The sequence below is a fragment of the Gallinula chloropus genome (assembly GCF_964237585.1).
Source record: "Gallinula chloropus genome assembly, chromosome: 26".
NCBI lineage: Eukaryota > Metazoa > Chordata > Aves > Gruiformes > Rallidae > Gallinula > Gallinula chloropus.
The window spans coordinates 3,702,527-3,714,814 of record NC_140111.1 but is presented as its reverse complement, the minus strand read 5'-3'; the positions used below and the strand labels follow the sequence as shown (position 1 = coordinate 3,714,814).

The window sequence follows — 12,288 nt, the reverse complement described above, 5'->3', positions numbered from 1 at the left end:
CTGAGAATGAAAGATCAAATCAATACAGTGTTGGTCAAAGCTGTGAACAGGGAGAGGAGCGGTAGCAGCTCAGGATCTCTACCAGAACAAAGGAGCCATGAGATATGAGACCCTGACCCACACTTTGCCAGCAGGAACCCAGCAAATCAGCTGAGTTCAGGAGGAAGAAATCTGCCTAGTGCCATTCAAAACTAATTGGAGCACTTCCCATTTTCTTTCTTCACTTCTGTTCCTTTTAAATATCCACACCTGTGTTATACCTTAGCATGGCTTGAGGAAGATTGAAGGTTACAAGCTGTTCCCAGCCCCAAGTCAGGTCGTATAACTTAACATTTGTTCATGTATTTCATGTTTTAGGGTCTCATTTCTAAGTGCTGGGTGGTGCTAGGTACAGTTGGACCATAGTTTATAAAAGGAGTCACTGGAAACATTAAATTCCTCTACACATTGGCAAGAATTCTTATACAAGTTTAATACTTGAAGTAAAGAATGGCTTCTGTGTTTTGTACTGTCAGTAAAACTAGCTGGTAAGCAGTGAGGACCAACCAGAAACCTTACTAAAGTTTTGAAATAATTACCTGGTTTAATTCCTGTTTCAAATTTCTGCATACCAAATGTCTAAGGGATAACAGTCTATACCACAGTTCTGATACTTATACTGCTAATAACCAACAGCAAGCTAAGAAATAAGAAATAAGACCCTGCTTATCATTCAGTTATGATTCTGTGGGCTAAATGAAACTCACACCCATTTCTGGGATGTACATCCTTTGCTGAAGCTGGCCTGCACCAACACCTACATGATTGGTGCTGTTGTGGTGTTGTGGTTTTACATGGCAAGGTTCTGGAGGAGAAGAGGGAGCTACAGGGATGCCATCTGCAAGAAGCAGCTAGAAGCTTTCAGTAGGCCTGACAGTTAAAACCAGCTAGGCCAAGCCAATCAGCAATGGTCATGGTGCTTCTGTCAATCACATTTAGGAGAAAAACCCTGCAAGCAGCTGCTTTTTGCCACCAGGGAAGGGAGTGAGAAGATGTAAGAAACTTTGCAGGCACCAAGGCCAGTGAAGAGTGTGAGGGGAGGAGGTGCTGCAGGTGTCTGAGAGAAAGATTCCCCTACAGCCTGTGGAGAAGACCGTGGTGGAGCAGGTTGTTACCCATGGATGATAATGGGAAGCTGAGATCCCATCTACAGCCCATTGATGGACCCCAAGCTGGAGTGGGTGCAGACAGCTGAAGGACACTGTGACCCCTTGGGAAGCCCACACTGGAGCAAGCTCCTGGCAGGACCTGCACCCCGTGGAGAGAACAACCCACACCAGAGCAGATTTCCTGGGGAGACATGTGACTCCAAGGGGGACCAGCTGGAGCAGTCTGGGCCTGAAGGTCGGCACCTTGTGGGAGGGATCCATGCCAGGGCAGTTGGTGAAGAGCTGAAGCCCTGTGGGAAAAGACTCACATTGGAGAAGTTCGTGGAGGACTGTCTGCTGTGGGTGGGACCCCACGGTGCAGCAGGGGAAGAGAATGAAGAATGAATGCCCCTTGCTAAGAAGGAAAACAGTTCATGAGGAACTGAATGAAACCCCCATTCCTTGTCTCCCCCTGTGACACCTGCTGGGGAGGAAGAGAGAGAAATCTTGAATAAAGTTTAGTCTGTGACAAAAGGAGGGGTGGGGGTAGGTGCTTTAAGATCTGTTTGTACTTCTCATTGTCCAATTCTGGTTGTGTGTCTGTGTGTGTAGCATAGTGTAAGAAATTAGATGCTTTTCTTTTTCCATCTTTTTAGTCCGTGTTGAGTCTGTTTTGCCCATGACCCTACTTGCTGAATAATCTCTCCCTGTCCTTATCTCCATTCCTAAGCCTCTCAATATCTATTTCCTCCCTTCTCCAGCTGAAAAGGGGAGTGATAGAGCAACTTTGATGGGCATCTGGCCATCAGCTAGGGTCCCACCCAGGATGCTCATTTCCCAGAAAGGCTGATTTCTCTTGAGGCACTTCCCTGCTTACATGCAAGTGACACAAGTTTTAATGGGATACAGCATGACCTAAGTTATCTTCCCTAGTCCCTGTTTTCTGGTACAAAGAAATTACAAGCAGCCCAAAGCTATGTTTCTTTTCTACCAACCAGGTAAAATGTTCAGAAGCCCTCTAGTTCAAAATAAGGCAGGTAATTACCTATTAAGAGCAGAGCAACAGGTGGGTATTTTGTGATTAATGAACTGACAGTAGAAACCATTTTCCCAAAATAATATTCACACACAATTTTATATAGATTGGAACACAATTTTCCTTCTAGGGTCAGATAGCTGCTTTTCATATTTCCAGAAATAACTTCAAGAATTCTATGGACATGTGGATGTGCAACATGGGAAGGGTTGCCTTTCTGAGTATTCTTGTGAATCCAAAGATGCTGGTTGCTAAACCTGGGACTGAAAGATTAGAGACTAGCTCAGGATTCGTTTCCCTTTACACTTCAAGGCTTCTGTACAGTTGACATTTTACCTATTGCATGGAAGAGCTGCAATCAGTTGCCAGGACCACCCTGAGGACTTTCATGCACTGAGTGGGTTGACTTCAGCTTTAGTGTGGCTTATCTGTATGCCTGGACAGAACAGGGAATAGATTCAGTGAGAATAGATTCAGTGAACACCTCAGTAGTGTAGATATGAGAGTGACCATGTGTTAATAATAGCGTGGGGAGTATGACTAGGGAAGTAATTGGTTATTGTCCTGCTCCAGGCCATGCTGATTAGATTCAGGACTCATCAAGAGGCAGCCTCAAGCATGCATCAGGGCATGATTAAAAATCTGTTAAGGCAGTATTCACCAGCACTGGACCTTCTGAAAGATTTCTACTCCAATGCTGCTTTTTTTCTTTTTTCCTCAGTTTTTTTCTCTTTGCTGTTTGATACCATAATGGGTCTCTTAATCTTCTAAATTAAAAAAAAAAAACAAAACAGAAAACCCTGAAAAAACATGCCTGTAAGTACTCTCAAAGGACTTGTCAGACACTGTCTATAGTGCAGAAGTCACAATATCTGAACAGATGTGGGGCACTACTACGTTATAAAGCATATTGAAATAGTAACTGACCATCTGAAAATTTAGTTCCTAAGGACTGCTCAGTGACATATCTCTCTTTTAGGGGGGTGAGGTAAAGTAGGAAGCCCTGACACAGGAAAGGGTGCTGCCTATTCTCTTTCACAACAGACAAATACTGTCTAGGCAGTCTTGGTTACTGCTCCTTTTTCTATTTGCATATTCTCTTTCAACAGTTCTCAGGTTCTCTCAGTCCTGCACACAGAGAGAAATGAAGCCTTGCTGCTGTCTTTCGAAGAGCTGCTTTGACTTCCTCGTTCCTCAGGCTATAAATCATAGGGTTCAGCATGGGAATTGCCAGAGTATAAACCACAGAGATGATCTTGTCGTGCTCCAAAGAGTATTTTGAACTGGGCCGTAAGTACATGAAGGAGCCTGTTCCATAGAACATGCTGACAGCAGTCAGGTGGGAAGCACAGGTGGAGAAGGCTTTGCGTCTGCCTCTGGTGGATTTAATTTTGTGGACAGTAATCCCAATGCCAATGTAAGAGATAAGAATGAGAAGCATGGTTGAGATGACAAGCACAGTAGCACAGGTGAAATGAACCACATCAGTGACGTAGGTGTCAGAGCAGGAGAGCTTCAGGATGGGAGGCACATCACAGAAGAAGTGATTGATGATGTTGGAATTGCAGAAGGAGAGCTGGAATATAAATAATGTCTGAATAGTTGCATTCATGCAGCTCATGAAGTAGGAGCCACACACAAGAAGCACACAAAACTTCTTGGACATAATGACAGGGTAGAGCAAGGGATTGCAGATGGCTATAAGCCGATCATATGCCATCACAGCCAGGAGATAGCACTCCCCTGTTACTGTGATGCAGAATAGGAAAAGCTGAGCTGTGCATGCTGTGTAAGATATGACTTTTGTCTCAGCCACAAGGGTCATGAGTGTGCTAGGTATGATGATAGTGGAGTAGCTGACATCTAAGAAGGCAAGGCTGCTGATGAAGAAGTACATGGGAGTGTGGAGCTTGGAGTCAATCCAGACGAGCACAATCATTCCCAGATTTCCCACCAGGGTCAGCAGGTAGATTAGGAGAAACACCATGAAGAGTAAGACCTGCAACTTCATGTTGTCTGTGAATCCCAACAGGATAAACTCGGTCACCACAGTGTGGTTTCCTTCTGCCATCTAGCGTAGGTGGAAAAAATGAGGATTACACTGCAGAGAACAAGGTACACACAGGCTGACTCTCAGTGGGTCAAACTGGCTCTCATCAGGCTGATCTACAATGAAGGTTTAATTCTGTGTATCTTCCTATGCATGTTTTTCAAGTATTGAACTCAAATGATCTCATAGACATTTTATACCTTTCAAGGGCTTCTAGTCTTTCTGCAGACACTGAAGGAGCACCCTTATTCCTGCAGGTCTCACTGCATGTCCCTCACAAAACACAGTCATCTGCACAGGGGTTACTAATTCCAGAGTATTTGTTTCACCTCACCTACTTTACACAGCTAGTCAAACATTAATTGAAACATTTTGGGGTTGTTTGTCCCATTTTATATAGACAACATCACAGGTATTAGCTTTCAACATTTTGGGGTATAAAGGTAAACACATGCTACACTAGTAAAATCTCTCAAACACAATAATTGTGGCCAGAAATATATAGCTTACCACTAGGACAAAATGATATTTTGGGGCAACTATGGGAAGCAGAAGCTCAAAGCTAGGGCTTTGGAAAAGCTGCAGTATAAATATTAATGGCATTTCAGGTAAAAAGGGAGCAGAGCTTCTGCTCGACTGTTACTTCCATAAACCTGAGAATAAAATGAGAACTATTAGCAGTTGAATTCTCAGGCATTGTCTCCTCCTGAACTCTGAACTAAGCTTTTTGTTCCCAGGAAGAAAACATTTAAGAGACCTTGGAAGAATTCATTTTTTCGTTTTCCAAGGAAGATTGAACTCAACTGCTGTATCTACTTGAAACATTGGTCTAATGTTCTTTAAAGTTTCCAGTATATTTCCCATGGTCCATAGTCACTTCTGGTCTTTCCTTTTATTATTTAAATAGAAAAATTTTTGTGTCCCTCCCTCACATTGTGGTAAAAAGGAACCACTTTTCCCCTTCCACCACTTCATAGAAAATGAAACAGATTCATAACATCATGGAACAGCTTAAGTTGGAAGGGACCCAGAAGGATCAAGTCAAACTCCCTGCTCCACACACAGCCAACTACTTAAACCTAAGCCACACACTAAGTTTGTACTAATGGCAAACATGCCAAATCTGGAAGAGAACTCTAGCACGGTGAGAAAAATACTGCTTAGAAATTTAGTAACCCAAAGCCCCAAAATATGGGGAAGGAAAAAACCAAACAGACAAACAAAAAAAAACCCCAAATTCTGTCATTTTCAGGAATACCTATACTCTTATACTCTGAGAGGAACATGTGAGTTTGGGAATTCTCCCTCCCTAGTAAAGAAATGGTACAGAATATGTCTAGCATATTCATTCCTAATCATCACCAACCTTCTAATTCCAGGCCTGTTCTTACCTTAGTACTCACATATTACCGTGCTGGGTGCACTAGTGTTTCTTCTCTTGTCAATGTAAAATAAACAGGCAAGAGGAAAACGTCCACTTAGTGCAGATTTGACTGCAAGGTGTACACAGTCTACTAGCTCCAGATAACAAGTGATTTCTATTTTCTAAAACCAGAAAGGAAGAGGAACTGTGTCTCTCACAGGAAGAAGAAAATCTCTCACAACAGCAAGTGGGTATTTTAGCAGTTGGCATGCACATTTATACAGTTTCGGGTACAGAGTTCCTTATTGGCCACCGAGCCTGAGCCTGAGACAAGGCACAGTGGGACTATTAAAATATCTTTTCTATTGCCAGTGGAGATAGCCTGTCCTCTCCTTTCCTGCAATTACACCAATGGACTTCATTCACTTTTAAAGAGAACATTATTTTCCCCTTGTTTTTGACAATGTGGACCTTTGTATAATTTTTCTTGTTTTATTCTGCTACTAGTTATCTAGAACTAGAAGACTATAAAATTATAGACTATAAAACCACTTTCAATATTGGGAAGGAAACCACAAGTAATGAGGAAAAAGTTGTTTCTGTACAGCAAGGATGAAGGCTCTTCTCCCAAAACCTCTCTGAAACTGACCGGCAATTTCAGCCCCACCAACTTGTTGTGGTTAGTGCTCCAGGGGTTGGTGAATTAAATCACTGGGGAAGAGCTGTTTAGGTCTAGTTTCATATTTTGAGGAGCACGTTTTTCAGGTAATTGTTGACATCCAACATGTTCTTCAACATCTTTTCATTTAACAGTTATGTGAATTTCTCATCCTGACTTGAACATTTTGGTGATTCATATCAGCTTGGTCTGCCAACCTGTTTCCTTCTGCTAGTTTTGCATTTCCAGTCTGATGTGCTTTACAGGGCAGGATTGCTACTTGGAGTGGTTCTTGAACCACCAGCAATAACTGTAGTATTTCCTTTTGATGCTTAATATTTTCCTCCTGGGAGGGCAATGGTCCTGATTCTTTCCATATGGCTCCGTGGACATTGACTGCTCCAAAGGCATATTTTAGGTCTGTCCATATATTTCCTTTCTTTCCTTTCCTCAGTCCCAGTACTCATGTCAGTGCAATCAGTTGTGATTTCTGCACAGGAGCTCTATTGGCTAAGGCATTTTGTTCTGTTACCCTGTTCTCAGTCATTACCACCAGCCTGGCGTGGCTGCTGCCATCTGTAAACTGTATATTCCAGCAGGCAAGACCTGAAGGAAGAAGCCCTCAAGGATGCACAGGACCCTGGTATTGTGCAGTCTTCTGTGGTTAATTTGATGGAGAGCATTTTATGTCTCGTGTTCTATTTTATGCCTTTTCCTTCATGTCTTTTCATGGTACTAATAGGCTGGTCATCCACATGACATCACGGTGCTTTTTGTAGACTCTGTGCATACTGTACTGTACACAGGCACTGTGTTTACTGTATGCTGTGTGTGTCTCGCACTCTTTCTTGTGTGGTGTGCGTCTCCTACTGGGGGGTGTACATCCACTTGCACAGATTCTGTTGTAGGTGAGGAGTTGGCATTGTAGCAAATCGGGGGTAGCAAAGAAATGTGTTAGCAGAAGCAAAGCTCCACTTTGCAGATGCCACAAAAAGTGAGAAGACAGTAGAGAGAAATGAGTAAAATGGAAAGAAAACACCCAAGACGACAGCAGAAAGAGGTGATGAAATGGGGGAGTGGGGAGGGGGGAAGTAAAGGGGGGAAAGCCCCACAAAAATGAAAGAGAGGAGAAGGGATCGATGCCTGGGGTGCAGGTATGCTTAGCAGCAGCCAGGATATTTTCAGCTCCTTTCTGGCACACCATGAAAAAGACAAACCGAAAGGGAAAACCATCCCAGCAGCCCATGTAACAGAAAAAGTCTTATTCTTTAATTTCAAACATGTTCACAAAACGGGGAAGTTATCTGAGCAAAACGGGGAACGCCTCAGCTGCTGAGAGTGCAGCTGAGCCCAGCCTAAACATAACTCAGAAGCCGCCGCGTGCTGGGAAAGGCCTTGCGCATCCCCATGCACTTCTCCTGGTCGATGAAGAGCGAGTTGGCTTTCACGGCCAGGTCGTGCTCCAAGACCGACTTGGCATGGAGCAGCCTTTGGAGCGCATCCTCGGCATCTCCCAGCTGCTGCTGAAGGCTCTGCAGCGTCTCTTCGATCTCACAGACCTCACTGACAAGGCTGGAAAACAACAATATGCCCACATTAGCAGTCCCATCATGGGGGGGTGGTTTCTATTCTAGCATGTTATTGCTGATGGGCCCCTTGGCATGTGCCAACTACCTCGGACCCCCCATTTGTGGCAGATGTGGGAAAGACAAGGACATGCTTAAGCCAAGGACAGGAGTGTCTGTCAGACTCTGGCAGTGCTCAGCCATGTCTCCCGGAGCAGCTCATGCCACCAAGAAGAGGCACGAGCAGGGCACTTATGGAAAGACGTACCGGAGCTGGGCAGTGTCCCGGCACAGCTCCATGTTGGGTCTGCGTCTGCGCTTGTCCAGCCGCGTCTGAGCCACTTTTAATGGACACCCTTTGTCTCGAATGGCTTTGCGGATGGTTTCTATGGTCCTTTCCAGCTGGAAGATTTCCTGCAGCGTCTGGAGTGAGACAGACATGTGCATATATTCTCAAGTGACCACCTCAGTTCCCTTTCCTCTGCCCGTCTGCAATCAAACCCAGGATCGTAAGTGGGCTCAGGCTGCTGTCGCTCTGCCACAGAGCCACAGATCATCCCCTCTCTTGAGGGAAAGGCCTCTCTCTGCCCGTGCTGTCACAGCAGAGGAGGTTTCTAAGCAGTGTCCCACCCAAAGGGAGGGCCTCAGTCTACCTTGCTCAGATTGTCCTGGATCTTCCTCTTGGCCTCGTCCGTCTCAGCGATGCGGTGCCTGAAGGCGACGTTCACACAGCTGAACTGGCGCCGCATCTCATTGCCCGTCACCACCAGCAGGTTCTCGATCTTGTCCCGCAGCTGGGCAGAGGCTGCCCGCTCGCTCTGGGAGCGCAGGATGTTCTTATCTGTGAATTTGGCCCACGACTCTGGCACTGAGATCCTGGGGAGCAGGGGATGGAAAGGAGAAGTCTGTCTAAGCCTGTGCTGCTCAGGGCATGGAGCCTTCCAGGGAGCAGCAGGGACTGAAGTATGTTAAATCTCTGCTCTTCAGGGCTGGTTCAGGTCACCGTTCCTTTACTGTCATCCCAAAGCTCAACTCCTGGCACCCACAGGCAGCTGAACTCTGGCCTCAGACCGTCATCTCTTTAGCGTCTGTGTCATTCCGACTCCCTACCAGGCCCTCTGCATGCAGTGTAACCCCCCAGATCTGCCGCCAATGATGAGCACTCAGGCAAGCACTGGCACATCTTGGGAACACACAGCAACTCCATGAGCTGTGCAGAGGGGCTGGACTGCATTCGTTTCCAGGCTGATCTCTGAGCCCTGAACGCTGAACCAGTTGGGGCTCGCGTTCACCCACCCAATGTTCAGCATCCCGCTCCAAGCCAAAGGTTGCTCTCCCTTTATGGGGAGCGTAGAAAAAGGTCCCCTCTGAGGTGGGGGTCTCTCGGGGGGAAGGACATGCCATGCAGACACATGCGTCCTTACAGCGAGCTGGGGAAGAGCAGCTCCCTGCCAGGGAGATGCACCACGCATCCTGGGGACAGGCAAGCCCAGCGTGCACTCACGTGGCATCCACACGCTCCACCCCTTGGTAGTAGCTGATGCCGTTGGAGGTGTTCCTCAGCTGGTGGCACCGATCATCGATGCGGTGGGCCACCTGCTTGTTGGCCAGGTCCTTCTCCATCTCATGCTGGGCCAACCTGTTGGACCTTCAAGACACAAACAGCCACCGTCACAGGGGACATAGAGGTGCAACAGTTTCCTCCCCATCCCACTACCTGTCAGCTCCCCCCGAAGAGCTACGTGCCCCCACACGCAGCACCGCCTGCTTCCCTGGGAGCCTGCATGCGGCTCACACCTGTGGGGTGAGGGGAGAGGGAGGGTCTGCTGGGGTCTCACTACAACAGCAAGTGCCTCCTTACGTGAGACGGGCTTCTGCCTGATCCAGGTACCGCCGTAGCCTCTCCTGGCACGACCTGATGACATCCACTTCCTGGGCAGAGGCAAAGCACCATCCCATCAGCATCCATGCTCAATTGCCCTGCACACGCTCATCCCCATCCCACAACAGCATCTGCCCTGTTTGCTTCCAAAATGGTTTCCTGCCCGGGAGAAATCCCATCTACGGGGGACAAGAGCAGATGGCCTTGGCTTTGGTGCCAGTCCCCACCAGTCTTGCTTGTCTTGCTCTCAGCTCCCTTCAGCACACATTTGTCACATTCCAGATACTCAGGAGATTCCTGTTCAAAGCCCATCATTAAGCCCTCCTGCCTGCAGGAGCCAGCTGAAAAGCACAGCCAGAACGTGTCCCACTTCAAACAAGTCTATGGGGCCGGATGACATGCATCCCAGGGTCCTGGAGGAGGTGGCTGACGTAGCTGCTGAGCCACTCTCCATCATATTTGAAAAGTCGTGGCTGTCAGGTGAGGTCCCCGGGGACTGGAGAAACAGTCACGTCACTCCCGTGTATAAGAAAGGGGAGCAAGGAAGACCCAGGGAACTACAGGCCGCTGAGCCTCACCTCTGTGCCTGGGAAGATCATGGAACAGATCCTCCTGGATGACATGTTGGACCACATGAGGGAGGAGTGTGTGATCCAGGACAGCCAGCACGGCTTCCCCAAGGGAAGGTTGTGCCTTACTAATGTGCTGTCCCTCTCTGCTCTGCCCTCATGAGGCCCCATCTGGAGTCCTGTGTCCAGATCTGGGGGCCCCAAGGCAAGAAAGATGTGGAACCATTGGGGAAGGTTCAGAGAAGGCCAGAAAGATGATCACAGGGCTGGAGTACCTCCCCTACAAAGAGAGGCTGAGGCAGCTGGGCTTTTTCAGCCTGGAGAAGGCTGAAATTGGCAGCCTTCCAGTCCCTGAAGGGAGCAGAGGAACAGCAGGGGAATCAGCTTGTTAAAGAACAGACCCTGGCAGGACAAGGGGGATGGAGTGAAGCTGAAGGAGAGTAGGTTTAGATGAGATATTAGAGGCAAGTTCTTTCCAGAGAGAGTGGTCTAGGGGCTGGAACAGGCTGCCCAGGGATGGGGTGGGTGCCCCATCCCTGGGGGTGTTCAAGGCCGGACTGGACGGGGCCCTGGGCAGCCTTGTGGAGATCCAGGCCCGGAGGTTGGTGGCCCTGCCTGTGGTAGGGGGATTGGAGCTCTCTGATCACTGGGGTTCCTCCCAACACAGACCAGTCTGGGATTCTATGACTCTAGGAAATGCTTTGCACTCCACCAGGCACCAGTGAGGGAACTGGGCTGCAAAACCTGCTTCGGGCAGGGCAGGTGGAAAGCACTCGAAGGCCTCATCAGCACTGCCAGACTTACCACCAAGAGCTGCTTCTCCACATCGTCACACACCAGGTCGATGCCCATCCGCTTCTCCCGGTGAAGCAGACAGTCCTGGGTGACCTGTTGGGGACATGCCATCAGTGCTGGCTGCAGGGACAGGCTTCCCGAGACAGACAGTCCCACTCAGTGGGTGCAGAGGTGACAGCAGGGGACAAAGGGGCCCAGGGCAGCAGCAGCAGCGAGGTGCTGAGCTGCACCGGCAGCGTTACAGCAACACCAGGGGGGAGCACAAGTGGCCCTGGTGCCACCCCAGCTCAGGGCAGGGCCCTGTGTCAGGCTCGACACTGACCTCACCAGGGCCTCACCGGGAGGCCTGGGCTTTTCTCTCACGTACCGGGCTTTTGGCTACACCGCTCCTAAACATACTGGGTTCAGCAAGTACTGGCCTGAGGCACTCAGCACGTGCTGACAGCGGATGCAGCAGGTGGCAAGGGATTTCTTGGTTACTAACCTAACCAATGGTCATTAATTAATGAAAAATAATGAGATGTTTGCACGGCTACAGCTGGCAGCCCCCTGGACAGGGCGCTTACCTGCAGAGGGGCCTCTGTCTTGACCAAGGCTCTCTCCAGCCGCTTCATGGCGTCCATGAGGGCGTTGTTCTCCCCGATCATCTCATCCAGCTCCTGGCGGAGCTGGGATTTCCAAAATTTGATATCACTGACACGCTCTCCCAGCTTTTGGGTGGCTTTGGCTTGGGTTTTCCTTGTCTGCTGGTATTTGTCCTGAACCAAGCGGGAGGTGTCAGCTGTCAGAAGCTCCGCCTTGCGCCGGGAAGTCTCCGACTTTTTGGAGTTGGCCAGGTTGGCCCTGTGCCAGTCACCAGGAGTGTATCGGGTGACCGGAGCTGCTCTGCTAGAGATGGAAGGAAGTGCCTCACGGGGGGTTACCCCCTCGGAGCTTTTGCATGATGAGCCCATAGTCAGGTTGGTGGCCCTGGGCATCCAGGGCTGGCTCAAGCTCGGAGGCAAGGGGGAGGAAGGAAAGCCTTTCTTAGAGCTGGGACCCATGCTTATAGGGGGCAAAAACTTGGCAGGGGTTGATCCTGGGAGGGTGGACAGCGTCGGCAGCTCCATTCTGGAATGCCGCTCTGTGTCCTGCACGGTGGTAATGGAAGACAACCTCGCTCAGGAAGCTCCTGCACTTGATCACTTGGGAGAACCCAAACTCGCTGCTGCACTGTCGAGCTCAGTAGCAGCACTGATGGGCG

The 12,288-nt window shown here is 48.7% G+C and overlaps 2 protein-coding genes across 2 annotated transcripts; both read right to left on the bottom strand.

The window, feature by feature from the left end:
• Positions 1-3,265: 3,265 nt before the first annotated feature.
• Positions 3,266-4,234, bottom strand: LOC311201079 (olfactory receptor 5AR1-like; the record flags this gene model as incomplete). The annotated part of the gene is made up of 1 exon (XM_084275385.1): positions 3,266-4,234. One exon carries the CDS (start codon positions 4,232-4,234, stop codon positions 3,266-3,268), a length of 969 nt encoding a protein of 322 aa, XP_084131511.1.
• Positions 4,235-7,589: 3,355 nt separating this feature from the next.
• LOC311201078 (tektin-3-like) lies at positions 7,590-12,154 on the bottom strand (the record flags this gene model as incomplete). The annotated part of the gene is made up of 7 exons (XM_084275384.1): positions 7,590-7,806; positions 8,068-8,222; positions 8,453-8,675; positions 9,304-9,447; positions 9,661-9,731; positions 11,055-11,138; positions 11,612-12,154. 7 exons carry the CDS (start codon positions 12,152-12,154, stop codon positions 7,590-7,592), a joined length of 1,437 nt encoding a protein of 478 aa, XP_084131510.1.
• Positions 12,155-12,288: the final 134 nt, after the last annotated feature.